Source organism: Carassius carassius, chromosome 11 (assembly GCF_963082965.1).
Source record: "Carassius carassius chromosome 11, fCarCar2.1, whole genome shotgun sequence".
Classification (NCBI taxonomy): Eukaryota; Metazoa; Chordata; class Actinopteri; order Cypriniformes; family Cyprinidae; genus Carassius; species Carassius carassius.
Window position 1 is genome coordinate 10,157,584 of NC_081765.1, and position 18,223 is coordinate 10,175,806.

General features: G+C 37.7%; 2 protein-coding genes across 2 annotated transcripts in view; both read right to left on the reverse strand.

Moving 5' to 3' along the window:
* Positions 1-642: 642 nt before the first annotated feature.
* On the reverse strand, positions 643-5,338 carry LOC132152743 (protein ABHD13-like). Its single transcript, XM_059561602.1, has 2 exons — positions 5,146-5,338; positions 643-3,313 (listed from the first exon to the last, which is right to left on the reverse strand). The coding sequence occupies exon 2, from the start codon at positions 3,266-3,268 to the stop codon at positions 2,255-2,257; it is 1,014 nt and encodes a 337-aa protein (XP_059417585.1). The 5' UTR covers positions 3,269-3,313; positions 5,146-5,338; the 3' UTR covers positions 643-2,254.
* A 9,660-nt stretch (positions 5,339-14,998) lies between these two features.
* The window catches only part of LOC132152751 (NALCN channel auxiliary factor 1-like), a 134,989-nt gene continuing 131,764 nt past the window's right edge, over positions 14,999-18,223 (reverse strand). The window contains exon 3 of the mRNA XM_059561617.1: positions 14,999-16,757. Coding sequence (XP_059417600.1) covers positions 16,480-16,757 — 278 coding nt within the window. The 3' untranslated portion in view covers positions 14,999-16,479. The remainder of the gene's footprint in view (positions 16,758-18,223) is intronic.

An 18,223-nucleotide genomic window follows, 5' to 3' on the forward strand; every position in this document is an offset into this window, starting at 1 on the left:
TCTCGTAAGCACCCTTGAGAATGAAAGGTGGACTTTGGAAGCCTGACATAACCTCTTGTTTGAAGACAGCAAAACTTGCATGCAAACTGACATACTGTAGGATCAATCTGCCATCTTAATATTCACAGGCAGTTTTCACGCATTACAACAGATGTGAGTGTAAAAGTGCATCAGAGCTAAACGAAATGTGTGGAGCATCTAAAGCATGCAATAATTACAGACTTGAATGTGCACTGATCCAACACTACATCATAATGGGCCAGGTTTGCAAAGTCCACCGTTCACCTTTTAATGGGTGCTTGATAGTCAACCACCAATGTGTGACTACAGAAACACAAACCTCATGTCTTTACCTCCAATTCAATACATGAAATAGTTGAAAGAATGATAATTCTTCTGTGGAATACAAAAGGAGACATTTCAAAGAATGTGCTGGTTGCTCATCAACTACAATGAATGAGGAAGGAATCTTTCTTTCATCTTTCCATAGACATACAATAGCTTTCTATGAGAAACAGACTGACATTTTTATTTGTTCTTCAAAGAATCATCCTGAGAGAACGCTGCGATTGAATTGGATGATCTGTGTTGCTAAGATTTCACAATTCTAACAGATTCAACTCAAAGTTCAACTCACTGGAGAAGAACTTTAGTGAATAACAAATGTTCATTGTGTGCCTTCAAAATATAAGTTAAACTTTATGATACTCACTTTTATTAATGAGCCCTGAGGCTTCTAGCTGCAACTTCATGGGAAAGAGTGACTAATGCGCTCTTCAAAATTTCTCCTAATTTGTTCCACAGAAGAAGAAAGTCATTTTGCCAATTAAAATTTTTGTGTTCGTTAATCATTGCATTATTGTGAATGTTTCTGCTTTTTGAAAATGGATGTGTGACGGCGCAACACGCACCATTTGGGCAGGATTTTCCAACATGATCCAAACAAAACAGGTTATAGGCAGAGATCTGATGTTAAATAATTGACCTTAATAAAATAAGAAAAACATCTTTTTTACAAGTTGTGCAAATGGACTGTGCTTTGAACACTGTCAAGCAGCTGCTATGTGCCATTTCACTCTTACTTTCAGAAGATCACTAAGCCTGAGAGAGAGTAAACCTACTTTAGGCTTCTTGTGTTGGTATTTTCATTCGGCGCTCATAGTGAACTGGAGCCCACATGAAAATCAGTATAGAAATCTATACTTCTCACACACAGCTCCAAATGCAAAACCAAGACATGTTATCAAACCACAATGAGCCGATTTCCTGAGTGGATTTTAAACCTTCCGTAACAAAACGAAGGCAGTGTGTGAAAATAAAGCTCCAACGCATTACAGCCGGGTACAAAAGATTGAATGCATGAAATGCCATAGACAAAGATGACTGAACTAGAATCAGTTGCCCCTGGTACATTAAACTGTATTCACTGGAATTTAAAAGGCAAAAATTGTTATGAGCCCTCTGTTCGGTAAAAAAAATAAAAAAGGTGTATACATTACATACAAACCAAATAAATGAAAATAAAGCTTCTCCATTTGTTAGAGTTGTTTAGTTTTGCAGTCCTAAAATCTAGGAGTTTTTGGAATAGTAGTTCATCATTCATGGTTAAAATAAAATCAGTGCCAGTGGTTAACAAAATTACATACAGCCATATGTCAAATGTGATTTTTTTTAAGCTGTCTTGTTTTCTAAATGTGTAAATCAAACTCAAAGTAAAGTAATCTTTTTAGCAAGTTAAACCTTACTGTTACAAACTACCATTTTTATGTATGAAATATGAGGTAGAACAAACGTGACAGTCTCCTCGTATAATAGTAACCACAGACATTACTTTAGTCAGGTATTTTAAACCACTTTTCTAAATCTGACCTCTATACTGAAGAGATCAAGCCAAGAAAGAAGTTCTGACCATTGCAATTAGGCAAACAACTATTTCCAGTTGCGTTTGGAGGTGGTGGGGATATTAGAATACTTCTGAGGGTAGAAAAAAAGACTCAAAGGGCATTAAGTTCTCGAGGCAGGTGCATTCATACTTGATATATATAAAAAAACATACTATTCTGAAGGCTTAAAATATTAACCCTTCTCTATTAAATAAATGAAATTGTAAATAATGAATTCTTGGTGTGTGATCAATGGAAAGAAAGAGCGTAGAAGTTGGGGAGAAGAGAAATAATAATAAAACAAGAGAGAATAAATTGTACATTCTATCTGAGAAGGTCCAGATTCAGAGCAGTCAACAGTAGTTACTGTTCTAGATTATGGTGACGTTGGTGGTCCCCTGGGCCGTCTCTTCTCGCCCATTGCTTTTAAGAAGCTCCTTCATAAACTGCTCTAGGGTGGCAAAATAACCCTGGCACTGCCATGTGTCATTATGCGTACCCTCAGGAAAGATACCGAGACGTTTAGTCCGAGACGGCGACAGTTCGTACAGCTGTTTCATCATCACCGGAGGGATGAGTTGGTCTGATAAGCCCGAAATGAAGAGAGATGGCATACGGCACAGTGGTACATGTCTATAGGACAGAAACTTGTTCTTGTAGCACCAGAGCGGTAGGTAACGCATGGGGAAGAAAGAGAATAGCGTGGCCGCCATGTGTGGGATGCTCAGGAAAGTGTTCTCCACCATGATGGCGGCCACTCGATGCGGGTTGCACGATGCCAGACGAATGGCCACCGCGCCACCCAATGAGCGGCCGAAAAGCACCACCTTGGTCTTGTCGATGTCCGGCCGGGTCATGACATAATCCAAGGTGGCCTCTGCGTCTTGGTACAGTCCCTCTTCGCTAGGATCTCCTTCGCTTTTTCCGTAGCCTCTGTAGTCCACCAGAACCAAGTTGGCCTTCAGGTTGACTAGCATGAGCAGTGCGTTTGGGACGCGGTGGCCGATGTTCCCTGCATTGCCGTGGAAATATAAAATGGTGGGAGCAGAGGCGGGGTTTTCGCCGGTGTAACGGAGCAGGATGAGGTTGAGCCGTACACCGTCTTTGGTGCGGATGTACACGTTCTCGTGGGGGATTCCCGTCGGCATGGGGATGTAAAGGCGGGATGATGAGGGCTGGTCGGGGAAGTAGAGCAGCACATCCTGGAACTTGTACAGGATGCCGGCCACAGAGACCAGGATGAGGCCCAGCAGTATGAAGCCTCCGTACAGGTGGAAGGTCAGAATGAGGGCCAGCAGGGAGACACGACAAACTCCCCAGGACCAGGCGCACACTGTCAGCAAACATGCCTCCAGTGCCCCCCATAACCTCCTTGGCTTCTCCATGACTACCGGGATGACAACAGTCTCCGAACTAACTGCAGGCTTAATCTGGGGAAACACAGAAGGTAGGTTTGTAGGGTGGGGTGGTGTCATTATATTTTACAGGCACAATTTTTTTTCCAAGAATGCCAAAAATCTAACTTGATTGTAGTAAATGCTGCATTACTTTAAACAATATTATTAAAATGTAATTTGAAAAATATTTCAGTAAAAATAATAGCATGTAAGGGACTAAGTGACGTCAGCAGAAAAGGAAAGTTGTAACAGAGGAAGATCAAGCTTTCAAAATTGGACTACAGAATATGAACAGAAGCATTTTTTATAAATAAAAAAATAAAGGAATAATTTGCACATATGAATAATTTACAATGAAGTCTGCTTGTCTTCGAGATCTTTAATCCAACTCTAAGAACCTGATCTTCTAAAACGACTTTTCTTCTTTACATTCCTGTGTGACATTTGGAGGTGTTTGTTTCCATGCTGTTTTCCTGCAGCTCTCCGTTTTCCTTTTGTTTTCACAGGGCGGGCTGATTGGTAGATGCCACTGTCAATCATCGTCAAGGGCTAAGTCCAGTGCTGACGTCAGGAGGTGCTTGAGAACTTATAAAGAGGACAGGTCTGCGTTCACATGGAGGCTCGCCACTGTGCTATTCTGTTAATTCATTGTGTTTATTCTGCTTGCTTTGTTTTGCTGTTATCAGTGTTTATTATTGTTTTTGTTGTGTTACTGCAGTCACTTTTAACAATCTTAACCCTTTCCTTTCCTTCATTTGTGATTATTAACATTCTGTTTGTGTCGATTGAAGGAAAAGTGATAGATAAGTTACATTAGTAAGTACATTGTGCACACTTAGGTTTTCTAGGCTTGGGGCACGGGCCTGCTATATTTTTTGTTTGTTTGAAGTCAGTGTAGGCAAGTTATGGTGTCACAGACATTGAAGATTTTTTTGTTTTCTACATTTATTTTTTGTTAGATAGTTAAGTGAAGAAGGGGTTAGAATGATTTGGTTTGCTTTTGTTTTTTTTGTTTTTCTTTTGCACTGTCCAATTTCAATTAGCACTTAATTCAGTAGATTATCATAAATAAATAAATAAATAAACAAACATGCATTAACACATGGTTATACAATACACAAGCATTTTTTGTTAACTACATTGCTGTATATATACAGTTGCCACTAAAATGCTTACTGTGATACATGATTTTGGTAACAAAAATCATTGCTCCTAGCCCTACCATGGCCTTATTGAAATAAAATGGTATTACCCTTTGATACCATCACTGTACCGTGGTATCACCACAGTATTTTTTTTTTTGCAGAAGCAGAGAGTGTGCAAAGATACATTGAGGCATCTACAACACTCAGAGACACATTCTTTAGGGTATTATCTGATGACACAACAGAGATGCTGTCTGGAGCTCTCAGTGTGTTAAGAGGCCAAGTCCAGTCTTAACCAATCAATTAAGTTACTATGGAATGCAGATCAGGATCAGTGTTCACTCATTCATCTATACTGCACAAAGAAACATTTAGGCTAGAGTTCCCAAAACGAGCTATTTTCCCAGATCGCCATGCAATGCAATAATAATAATAAAAAAAGAAGCTGTACCACAACCTGACCCCAATATCACATCATACAGTAAAACACTGCGAGCTGAACCCCGCGCATGTTGTTTTCTATTCAGCTGTTGACATCGTGAGAGAGAAAACACCCTGAAGTCCAAACCCAGCTGACACGAATCATAAACGCACCGATGACAGATTGATGTTGACTTTTCCCCCCTGGACTTCATGTAACGCTACTGCACGGCTAACTTAATACAGCTTCTAGCCACGTTCACCACACATCTGCTAACAGTCTGATACAAAACTACTCACATCTATTGCATTCTTCAGCGGCACATCTTCAAAGAGCTGTGCTTACGAGCAGGTGAAGCGGTCATCTAAAAGGGCCTTCCGTGAAATAACTGTTTATCCACTGTAGCTAGCAGCAAATCTAACCGGACTGCTGCTGTACGCTGGTGTCGCTTCTACGAAGTTCCGGGCGGAAACGGCGGAACCTTCCGCTGACGATCAACACTTACTGCCAGTTCAATGTCTGTGTTTACTAGTGTTTATTATTGTACTTGTTCCAAATAGCTTATGTATTCAGTAACATCGCTATCAATAAATCGTATACATTTATACAATTAAACATTTAACATGTGATAGCCTATCTATGGAAAATACCTCTCGGTAGGCAATGCTTCAGTGCAGCTGACTGGTCTGTGAATGTTTGTTAGTCTATTGTGTTAAAAGGTAAAAAAAAAGGAAAAAAAAGCATGATGAAATTAGATAGCAGTGGTGTACATTGGTGCCTTGAGAAGTGGGTACTTAATTTACGCCCCCATCCCAGTAAATTATGTGTTATAATGTGAATTAATGTGCGTAATCTTGCTCATTTAGTTCACCCCAATCCAGCCTAGTATTTGCACACTGTCACTTAACTTAGCCACAGAAGAGGTTCAGATTTACAATAATTAAAGACTGCAAAAATTAACATTTTTCCAGAACCTCAAATATAGTACATATTTTGTTTAGTTGTCTGTTCAGAATAGTGGGAAAATCATGATCTCTATTTTGAAAAAAAAAAAAAAATTCTGCTTTTCTGTTTATTATTTCTATTTTACAGGTTTTATTATTATTATTATTATATTAGCTAATCCTTTTAATTGGCTGAGAAATCAAATACACTGCTGGACAAAATTTTGGATTCTAGAATATTTTTCTAAAGAAGATTATAATAGTTTGTTTATACTACAATATATATATATATATATATATATATATATATATATATATATATATATATATATTATCTTTAGCACAGAATAAGGCAGATGATACATTTTATTATTTCTATCCACCTTATTTTTTCCTGTAAATGTGGGTGCAGCCATTTGTGCATTTTTTGGGTCTGGCTTCTTCTGCTTCCAGCTATTTTTAACTGTACAAAACAGCTCATTTCGCTGCTTGTTATTGCCATATTATTTTAATGTGTTATCTTAATTATGAACACACTGGTTTATAGTGCAAACAGTTGTACGGTGTACTGCACTTTGTTATTCTTCTCGATGTTTCCCTACAGCGGCTAATGAACCGGAAGTCTCGCACATTCACAGAAAACAACTTCTGCATTGAAAAATAAGGTGAAGTGACGTGACATTCAGCCAAGTATGGTGACCCATACTCAGAATTTCGTGCTCTGCATTTAACCCACCCAAAGTGCACACACACACAGAGCAGTGAACACTCACACACACTGTGAACACACACCCGAATCAGTGGGCAGCCATTTATGCTGCGGCGCCCAGGGAGCAGTTGGGAGTTCAATGCCTTGCTCAAGGGCACCTAAGTCGTGCTGCGGCCTGAGATTTGAACCCACAACCCTAGGGTTAGGAGTCAAACTCTCTAACCACTAGGCCACGACTTCCCCAAGTCTTCCCCAGTGAAAACACACATAAACCACATATTGTCACAATCGTGTGTTCACTTTTCATCAGCCAAAACGTTTATTTTTATTCAGTTTAGCACAGCTGAGATTACTTTGATTACAGAGAGCTGTATGCCTTTATATATTTTAGGGAATTCTTGGGACATCATAATTACTTCTATGAGGATGTTTTGGACTTTCTGTGTGAGAGTATGAATTAAACATTCACTGCATGAAAGTGTTTAAAGGGGTCATATGATGCGATTTCAATGTTTCCTTTCTCATTGGAGTGTTACAAGCTCTTGGTGCATAAAGAAGATCTGTAAAGTTGCAAAGACTAAAGTCTCAAATCCAAAGAGATATAGAGATATTCTTTAAGAGAAGTTAAGAGTCACTCCCCACTAAAATTACTCTTTCTAACTTGCCCCCACATCTCTACGTCACTGTGTGGGAATATTTGCATAATGCCGCCCAAATGTTCATGCAAAGAAAGAAGGCATAACTTTTTTTTTTTTTGGTTTTTCGTTGTGAAAGCGAAACTACTTCTTTGGTCTTTCAAAAGAGAACACAACTAGAAATCAGTGGTTAAGTTGTATTTCATCACTGTTCCAGAATAGTCCAACCCAAAAATTCAGATGTGTGCTGCGCATTTTATGGAGGACGAGGACTGTTTCCTCTGGGAGTAGCCTACAATGCGTCTGTGGCCCAACGGCTATTTCTATAAAGTTGAGCAGTTCAAAAATTGCAAGGACAGTCTGGCGCTTCTGACTCACAGCTTGTATGTTATTTATATTCAAATAATTTGCCAATGATGATTTAAACGCGAGTTTTAAGCAGTGTAGAGTAGGCTTGTTTTTTGTTTCTCAGATCCCAAATGCATACATGGTTTTATGTTTACACAGCGTGATATGCCGCATGTAAAAAGACAGTATTAGTCACTATAATCAATAATTATGTCCCAACAGGATGTAACAAATGCCTCGTTTGTAATGTTTTTTTATTGGTTTTGTCTCGTCTAGTGATGTCCGGATCGCGAACGAATCTTTCTATGTAACCGGATCTTCTTAGAGAATCAGTCGAACCAGTTCACCAAATTGAACTGAATCGTTTGAAACGGTTCACGTCTCCTGTACGCACTAATCCACAAATTACTTAATTTATTTGGTTAATAAACATGCCTTACACTCCCTTACACGAAATAAACCAATATCCCAAGTTATTTAGTTACTCCTAACAGTAGATTGACTGAACTGCAAAAAGAGAACTGATGATGGGATGTGTTCGAGCAGAACAGCTGGACTGAGTCTCGTGCTGCTGGCCTGGGAGACGGGATATGTTAAGGGGTGTAAAATTTCCGTCACATGCTTGAGGCATTCGGCAAATCACAACGCACTGGATAGCTGGCCAATCAGAGCACATCTTGCTTCTTCAGAACGATGAGCTTTGTAAAAATGCACACCTTTCAGAAGGCAGGGCATAGAGAAACAATAATGTGCATTATATGGAAAATAATATGTTTTTTTTTAACCTTAAACCGCATAAACACATTGCATTACACCAAATACACAAAATAATGTTCTTTTTGGCAGCATCATTTGACCCTTTTAACTACTCACATGCTGGACTGTCATGGTGAATGCACATCGTGTACGACAGTTCAGTTTTCCTACACAAGCGCATCACTTCAATTCAAAAGGCCTTTATTAACCCCCAGAGCTGTGTGGAGTACTTTTTATGATGGATAGACACACTATTTTTGGGCTTCAAAATCTTGATCACCATTCACTGCCATTATAAAGTTTAGAAGAGCCAGGATATTGTTTTTTAAATGCAACTCTTATTGCAATCATCTGAAAGAAGAAAATCATATACGCCTAACTTGAGTTTAAGTAAATTATGGGTTGATTTTTCTATTTTTGGGTGAACTATCTCTTTAAAGTAACTGGAATCTTACCTGAAAACCTTTACTCTGCTATTGCCCTTGTTACAACTTTCCTGGGTGACAACTAGCCTAGGTCTAGGGCTCTCCCCACCCAACGCCGGGTGCATTTTGTATTATATTTAAGTACATGTTCAAAAAGGTGAATAAAATGCATTTACTGATTATACATCTGAATATGTGGCAACTCACTGTCATTACACAAATAAATAATTAAATATATAAATAAATTATGTAGAGTTGTTCCGATTCCGATACTAGTATCGGAAATATCACCGATACCACAACCAATTCTGGCATCGGCGAGTACATGAACCCATATACCGATCCGATACCATTTACTTAAACGACCTATGACCGCTAGCTTTGCCTAACCGCTGCACGGTTCTACTTCGCTGCTCAGAATGCATTGAAAACACAGAACGTTGTGCTGTGTTGCCACAAGCAAACCCTGTTTAGAGCAGCGAAGAAGAAATGAAAACGCGTTAGCAGCACTGATCTATATATTACTGGATCGCTCATCGCATTCTAAACTGCCAACAGACAGTGAACCTGCTTCTATATTATAGATCAGTGGTTAGCAGTATGTCCACTGTTTAGCAGTATTTCAGACTGGACCAACCAGACAGTAAAACGGCGACTAGGGATGCCACAAGTACTGCCACTTCACTACCAAGTCGGTGCTGAAAATTAAAAAATGTGATGATACCAGCGTCTCTGTAGAACCGGTAGTAAGTTTGAGTGTATTCGTTACCCGCAGCTGCGTTCAGTCGCTTCCGTGTTAGTCTAAGCGCAGGGCTCCAGACCCTAGTCGAATATACTAGTGTCTGTGAATATTAAACTGCAAAATACTATTTAAATATTACTCCTGCAAATTCTACATCTCTGTGGGTGACGGGCGCAGATGCGCGGGAGCTCGCTGTTTTGTAGTCTCTGCCGTGTGTCACTTTGAGGACACGAACGCATATACGGCCGTCACTTCATGAGAATGTAACGTTTCATTTGAGAAAACTTCGGTTTAACGTGAGTAAATTGACAATATATTAAGCTACTGTTGTAGCCTACAGTAGATTTAGCTATGTCCATGTAGTAATAATAATACGTCTCAATTAATAATAATAATTATGCCTCGACGGTTCCTTGTTACTTTTTTTGTTGTAAAGAGATTATCTGATTAATATGTCATTTTTTATATTCCTAGACTTATTTGTTGCAGTTATTTATACAGTTATATTGTAAAACTAAAATACCTTTTTTAGTTTGCGGTGTTAGATTCTTGGCTGCATTTGAAGTTCTTTTTCTCTTAAGAAAATAAATAATGTTACTGTCACATTCATGTCAGCTAATAAAAATACTGTAATAAATACAGTAGTTCACCATGTATTTGTTCATATTTTATTAAGGGATAAGTCTGAAGCACACCATAAAATAATTCTAGCAATTTACACAGGGCTAGTAGTATATACAGCTGTATATACAGATACACACCCAGGTATCGGATCAGTACTCGGTATCGGCCGATACCCTGAGCTCAGGTATCGGAATCGGTATCGGGAAGAGAAAAAGGGTATCGGAACATCTCTAAAATTATGTATTTCTATATTCCTATATTGCAGTATAGGAACTAATACTATATAATTTGAATACACAAACAATACAAATGTATGGCATCTGATCTAGCTGAAAAGTTAATGTAAGCTTTTGCATGAATGCTCAGTTAATTTAAAGAGAGACTGACTGACCTTACTGTCAGTGCTGGTACTGCATTGAAGAAAATCTTGTCTTGTGATCAGTCTTTTTAAAACAAAATTTTACTTATATGTAAAATTTCAGTTCAGGTTACTACTCATGATGATCCCAGAACACACTTTACTCGTGTAACATTGACATATCAATCTATCACCTCTTCTCAGTCAGGAATTAGTTCCATAATACACTGTGATTACTGAGAGAGATCACTGCTTAGTCTTGGATATTTGCTTTAATAATTTTATAGGTAAACGTCTGTGCAAATCTTCGCTCAAACAGGCATAGGCTGTGCAGTCCACTTCTGTGTCCACTTATAGGACTGTTGGCTTTACTTTTGTTTTTTCAACGTGACTGCTCTTTGTAATTTCTGTTAACCCTCATGTGCATCAGTCTAGTTGATCAGGTTTGACCTGCAAATAAACAGGTCACTTCAGACAGTTAAGCATGCATACCTCTTTTTTTTATTATTATTAACCATCATCATATTTGCTGAATGAAGTTCATAAAAAAAACATGACACACTTTCTCAAAACATGATGAATTTTGTAGCATTTTTGCTTTCAACAATAATTTGTAATGTGAATTATTATTATTTTTAAGATGCAATGTCGTAAATATGTAATATTGCAATATGTAAAATATCTATCATTATATCAAAATATATTTGTTTTATATAGTTATTATTATACATACAGCTAAGTATGACCCCCAAAACCTATTTCCCATAAAACAATGGTTTGCAACCGCTTTTGACCGAAAAACTCACTTTATCTGACTGACCACACACTCCAAACGAAGAAGCAACCAGACACAGTGAACAGCAATATTGGTTATTTCATCAGAACACAACTTTAATCATTTTAGCAGTATAATCATACCTTCGAAAAGATCATAACTTGTGAGATTGTTTTATAAATTATTTCATCAAAGTTGCTTGTAAAAAAATTAAATAGGTCACTGAACTAAATCATCTATAATATTACAATATTCGGTAGTATATAATATATTTTTTATTCAGTAGTCATAGTCATAATGTTATCTCTATATGCCTTTAAACCTTTATCTTTTTATTCTTAAACTCATTGCTTTGCACATACCATCACACACAGCATCACAGCCTGCAGGCGCCGAGGTTGTGACCAAGAGGACAGTTCTTGAAACCACTCCGCTCTCTGTATCCATCTCAGCACAAACCAACCAATGATCTCTGACACTTACAAAAGAGCATTAAAAAAGGACACCAACTCAGAACACAAGGAAACCTCCAAATCAAACAGAGACACACATTGTTTAGCATTCTCGTAATGTATTTACAACATAAAAACCACTGAGGTCGAGGGCTGCATAGGTCCACAGGATTCAGAAAAGAAAGTATTTCTGCTTGCTAAGTGATTACGCAGTGTGAAATACTACTTACACAACTGGATCAGTATTTGGAAATGACCATAAAACATGTGCAAGCATAAAATACATCTTATACTAGGTTTGGTGGTGTTTAGCGATATTAGCAGGCATCTGTTACATTCAATCTTGTTGGTCACTCTATGGTGATTGAATCCCAAAAAACACAGAGAAACATGTTACAAATGTGACACATCTGAGCAACCACAACGCTGCTCTCTGATTAGGAATATGTTTTAATCAACACTTTATTGTGAATGGTGTCGTCTGAAATACGTTTGGTGACTGATTTAACACTTGTTGCATTAGACCAAATATTTACGAGGCTAACCGAATGATTATACTGACATGAGTGTTGAAACTGACATAACTCGAATCCTTCCTGACTTGTAGAGCGTCACCAAATATACTGTATATACAAAGGATTTCCAAGTGAATAAGCATGTATGTGCATGTATTATGGGGTGTGTGTCTTGTTATAACAAACTTTCAGAGGTTTTTAGCAAATGAATAATAGTGCTACATCATTGTCATTACCCCACCTCTCAATAACTCATCACTTTTTCATCCTTCCTACACCGTCAGGTCTAGCTGGAAAGGCTGAATTAGTTTTGTTTGGAGATAAACCAACTAATAAGCTCTTGAGAGAGTATACTGTATCTCTCAGTGCACATACTGTATCTCTCTAATTATTTATTTGCGAAGTCTTTAGCACAGAATGTCAGACTGGCCTTTTACATCTCAAATTGGCCCATGTTGCCGTGCCATATGGTCAAATTTTTTTACTTTTTTAACTGAAGCACATTTTAAGCGTGGAATGGCATTGTGTACATTTAGCACTAGTTATGGTGTTTCTGGTAACAAATTGGTTTAATATGAAATAAACTAATGTATTAATAAAAAAATGACCAATATATATATGAATATATATAGGAAAAATGACAAGAGGGGCCTACAGGCAATAAATCAGACATGTCATTATTAAATCTTATTATCAGATATGTTGATAAATCTCATCTAGCCCAAATTCATAAACCCCGATCAGCCAAGAATTAGCATTCTGAGTAGATTTAGTTGAAAATTCTGGGTTTTAAAAACAGTGGAATAAAAGGAGCTTCTCTCTCAGCAGGTCAAATGCCTTTTTTATGCCTTTAAATGTATATGTAAAAATAAATAAATAAATAAATAATTTTGTGCTTCTGACACCTCAAAAGGTCACCACTAATGGTAATTTAAACAGCAAAAGGGCAAAAGGATTAATTTGTTCTCTTAAAGGTGCTCTAAGTGATGTCACACATTTTTTTAGGCCAAAACATTTTTTGTCACATCCAGCAAACATCTCCTCACTATCCGCTAGCTGCTTGTCCCCTGAACACACTGTAAAAAAACGGGGTCTCTCTAGACACCACAGGCTCCACAAACAACAAGAAAAACAAACTGGGCTCACCCGCACCACAAAACATAACAAACTGTTCCAGCCAATAACCGACAAGAAAGATTTTGGGGTGGGGTTTGGGGGGTTAGTGCACGGATGAGGAGGAGGGAGGGTCTAGCTAGCCTCCGTTTTGTTTGACAACAATTTGAACGTCAACAAGAAGTTACGACTCCCGGCATCGCTTAGAGCACCTTTAAAATCAAAGTTATTTAATTTGCCTCAGAGTCAGTATTCAGAGTTGAATGGTATTGCATAATACACATTAAGAGAAAATCAGCTTTTCATATGTAGTCTAAAGGGTGCAGTCACACTGGCAAAACTTTACATTTTGCAGACTGAGGTTTAGTATCAATAGTGTAGCAATGCATTAAGCACTGTCACTTACACTAAGCAGCTTAATACTGGTAAATGCAATGAATTAGCATGTTCAAAGTTGAATAAATCTGAATCTGATTCAAAATTTGCAAAGAATGTGCATGTTCAAAGTTTAGCAAACCTGAATCAGATGCAAATTTTGTGTGGGGAAAAAGTTCCCTTCATGTAAAATTCCAGATTGGGCTAATTGACTACATTTTACACACAGATTTCACTGTACAAAGTAAATGTGACTGCACCTTAATGCAGGCAATCTACAGATATATATAGGGAGGGAATAAAAGTACATGGAATGTATGTGCGCCATTTTATTTCTATGACATGCATTATGTTAGCCTGCTTTACACACTTTAAATGTGGCTACAAAAACACATTGTTTTTCTTTTGGTTTTAGTTAGCACACTTAGCCTTAAAGTTAGCTGTGACTGATAAATGTCATATGTATGTATGTGAATCTAACATTAATGACTTTTAGTCATGTCTCACGAGATGGAAACACAGGTGTGAGGCCTGCCATTTTAACAGGTTCACACTGAGGCTGTCTAGAGAACTTAGTTAAAGGGATACTCCACCCCAAAATGAAAATTTTGTCATTAAGCATTTTCCCCCATGTCGTTCCAAACCCGTAAAAGCTTCATTCATCTTCAGAAATGTAAGATATTTTGGATGAAACCCGGGAGGCTTGTGACTGTCCCATTGACTGCCAAGTAAATTATACTGTGAAGCTCCAGAAAAATATGAAAGACATCGTCAGAATAGTCCATCTGCCATCAGTGATTAAACCATAACATTATGAAGCGACAAGAATACTTTTTGTATGCAAAGAAAACAAAAATGATGACTTTATTCAACAATTTGTCCCTTATGTGTCTCTCCGCATCACCATAGTGCCATTTTGGAGAATATCCGTTGAATGCAAACTGCGTACACTTTTCTGTGTCAGCCGTGCTGCACGGATGAGCTGTTTTTGTTCAAATCAAAGCTTAATACATGTAGAAAACGTATCCTTGTGTTGCAGCTGACATGGAATAGCTTACACAGTTTGCGTTCAGCTGATATCCTCCAAAATGGCACTATGGTGATGCGGAGAGACATGGAGGAGACAAATGGTTGAATAAAATCATAATTTTTGTTTTATTCACATAAAAAAAAAATTCTTGTTGCTTCATAATGTCATGGTTGAACCACTGATGGCAGACTATTTTGATGATGTCTTTCACTCTTTTCTGGACCTTAACGGTGTATTTCACTTGGCGGTCAATGGGACAGTCACAAGCCTCCCGGTTTTCATCCAAAATACCTTAAATTGTGTTCCGAAGAAGACCTGATATTTTACGGGTTTGGAAAAACATGGAGGTAAGTGTTTAATGACAAAATTTTCTTTCTGGGATGGAGTAACACATTAAACACAAGGCTTCGTTTTGTGTCTGTGTCACAGTGACACAACCTCATTAGAGCATGCCTGTAGAAAACAGAGTAAAACAAAACATAAAATAATATATCAGCCCTTAACATTGCTTTTCCTCCACACAAAGAACCAGATTCCTCAGCCCAGCCACCTGAGATGGGCCTTCGTTCTTCTATCGGGAGCTTCTTGATCAAGCTCCTCAATTTCCTGTTGATGTGACTATCTTAAGGTTTGCAACAAATTAACATAATTTTCACTGAGTTATTCATGCCACGTGAATCTCTACATGCAGGAGTGTTTGAATGTGTGTGAATGATGGGTAAGCCCTTTACTGTAATAAAGAACGATGGATCCTCTCTGTGTGATTGGGGTAATTTGTCTCGTAAGCTCTGATTGGCTGGGTTCATGCTGTCAAATAGCAATTTGGATGGTACTCGGAGTGAGAGCTTGCTTTCAGATCATTTTAGTTTATTACTTTAACTTCAGCAGCATAGTCTAAACTCTGGTTCTAACATGCATTTACAGAATATAGGGTAGAGAATATAATATCTTAATATAATATATAAAACACTAATGGTGCTAAAGCAGATTTGTGGACGTCATTTTGCAAATTGAGGGAATAAACAGAAGTCTGGATAATGTTTAACATCCCAAGAAAGACCTTTTCAGTCGAGCACTTAAGCAAAGAAGGGACATTAATGTACCCAGACCTCCAAAGCTACTGACCTGACCTCACAGGAAATGACATCATACGGACAACAGAAATATCAGGCTACCTTAATAAGGTTACAGGATCTTAATGGGAGAATCTGAGTTTGAACCTGGGCTTTTTGTTGGGTGTCTTGGTATTTGTCTAGGCAGATTTGTCAATGGATAAACTGCAATAGAAATCCTTGCAATAGAAATCCTTGTAATGAATAGAGCAGCATTCAGAGAGTTTGTGATTACGAAGAGAAACGAACGAGAAGAACATCTAAGTTGACATATGGATGCAAGCACAGGCACACATGCACACACACTCATCCATTCGCTCACATAGACACACGCTCAGTCTTGAATATTCTCTTGGATATTGTACATTTAACTCATCCGTCTCTGCCAATCTTTTCTGCACAAAGACCCAAATGAAACAAAAAGAAACATGATTGATTAGATCCTGTAGTCATCTAGTGCAACAGAAATTCAAACCATAGACACAGTGTAAAAAACATGGTGCGAGAGAACTCCGCCCCTAGAAGCCTCTTTCAACAAAGGCTACAGTGTTGTCCCTTGTTCTTGTTGCTTGATTGGATTCGTTCAGTGTTTGTTTAGCTTCGTCAATTTACTTGGTTTGTTTTGATTGCATGTCCACAGTCTCTGTCCCACAGGTCCCAGCAAGTTACCCACGGCCCGTCACATCACTGTAACCGTGCCGGTATTTAGTGGCTATTCCATCATTCCTCGTTGGAGGAGCTGGAGGTGAGGTTGAACCCTGTGGGATTGTGGGATGCTGTGAGAGTGGCAACAGTATGAAGGAGGACGAGGACCAGCAGGCAGAGTTTGAGTCTGCTGTTGCACAGTCTTGAGGCCGCTGACGAGGTCAGGGATGTCCCGTGCTGACACGACGGGTGAGTTCTTTTGAGAGTGCCTTTGGAGCGGTTGTCTGCCCTGCTGTCCCATCGGACATCGCAGCACTCTGTGTCTGCATCTGAGGGGTTGTCCTCTTGGAGCCCTGGGCCGGCAAAATACATAAGTTAAAGGTGATGATAAATGCACACTACTAAGTAAAAAACATTTCAAAATGTATTTCTTGTAAAATGTACTATTTGTTCATGTTTTTTTTTTTTATGGTTTGGAAAATCTTTAGGTATGGGTCGGATTAAGGGATCTAAAATATGGTCATGCAGGATAAGGCATTAATATGCACTAATAAACAATATGCTAGTAATACGCATGCAAATAAGCAACTAGTTAATAGTGAAAATTGGTCCCTATTAGTCTTAATGACTAATTTTGGAAGCTATTAAATATATATATTTTTCAAGATTTTTTTTTCTTTACAAATCATGAATTATTAATTGTGGATTTAATTAATTAATTAATAATAAAAAAGAATACATTTATTTTTCAAATTTATATATATATATATATATATATATATATATATATATATATATATATAAATCTTACATTTTAATTGAGAGTGTACACATTTTAATGATTATTTTTCTTTAAAAAATGTAAATATATTTTTCAAGTTAAAACTTTTATTCTCTGTAAAAATTATTATTTTTAAACTGTGAGCCTATAATACTAATAATTAATTTAGAAAAAGGTTATTTCTTTACCAATCATGAATTATTAATTTTGAGTGTACCCATATTAATGTGTAAATCTGAGAAAAAAAATACGTTTTTAAATCTATTTTTCAAGGTGAAATGTTTTCATGAATTATACGTTTTTAATGTTTTCATGAATTATACATTTTTAAGAGGTCACATGACACGACATTTCACACTCTAACCTTATCTGGTCATAAATAGGTCAAATTATCTGATATTTTATGAGACTTAATAACCTTGACAGACAGTCGTTGGGTGTGCAAGGCTTCTCTTTGATATTATGTCAGTTGCAACACATGACATTTTACAGCCTGACATACCTTGCCTTATCATAAAAAGGTTTCATTATCTGATATTTATGAGACTTGTTGACCTTGACACAATCATGCAGGGGTCCTCTCTATGATATTATTGCTTATGTTTTTTGATTACTCTCTCTTACTTCTGCATGTCGGTGTGATTACCCAGTTTTGTTTATATTAAAGGGATAGTTCATCCAAAAATTTTAATTCAGATTTCATTTGCGCACCCATGTCGTTCCAAACTCATATGACTTTCATCCTTTCATTGATTTTAATTTTGCCGTGAGCTGTTCCTTTAATATGTCATCTACTTTTCCACTTGACCTTGCCACACATAAGTCATTGATGACAGGTGTTTATGGTCATGTTTTGATGATGATGGAGGCATATGGCACTGCAAGACGAGTCTGTGTTAAGTGGAGTTTCCTAAAGCAATTAAAGGGCAGGTAATTACAGTATGACCACTCAGCCGGTTTGTGCATTTCTGCTCTCAATTCCCTATTTATCATCAGTCTGTTTCATTAAAGCACAAGCCTGCAGGCCATTGGAAGGCC

Coding starts and splice junctions, on each gene's coding strand:
- LOC132152743 (XM_059561602.1), bottom strand. CDS start 3,268: ATGGAGAAGCCAAGGAGGTTATGGGGGGCACTGGAGGCATGTTTGCTG.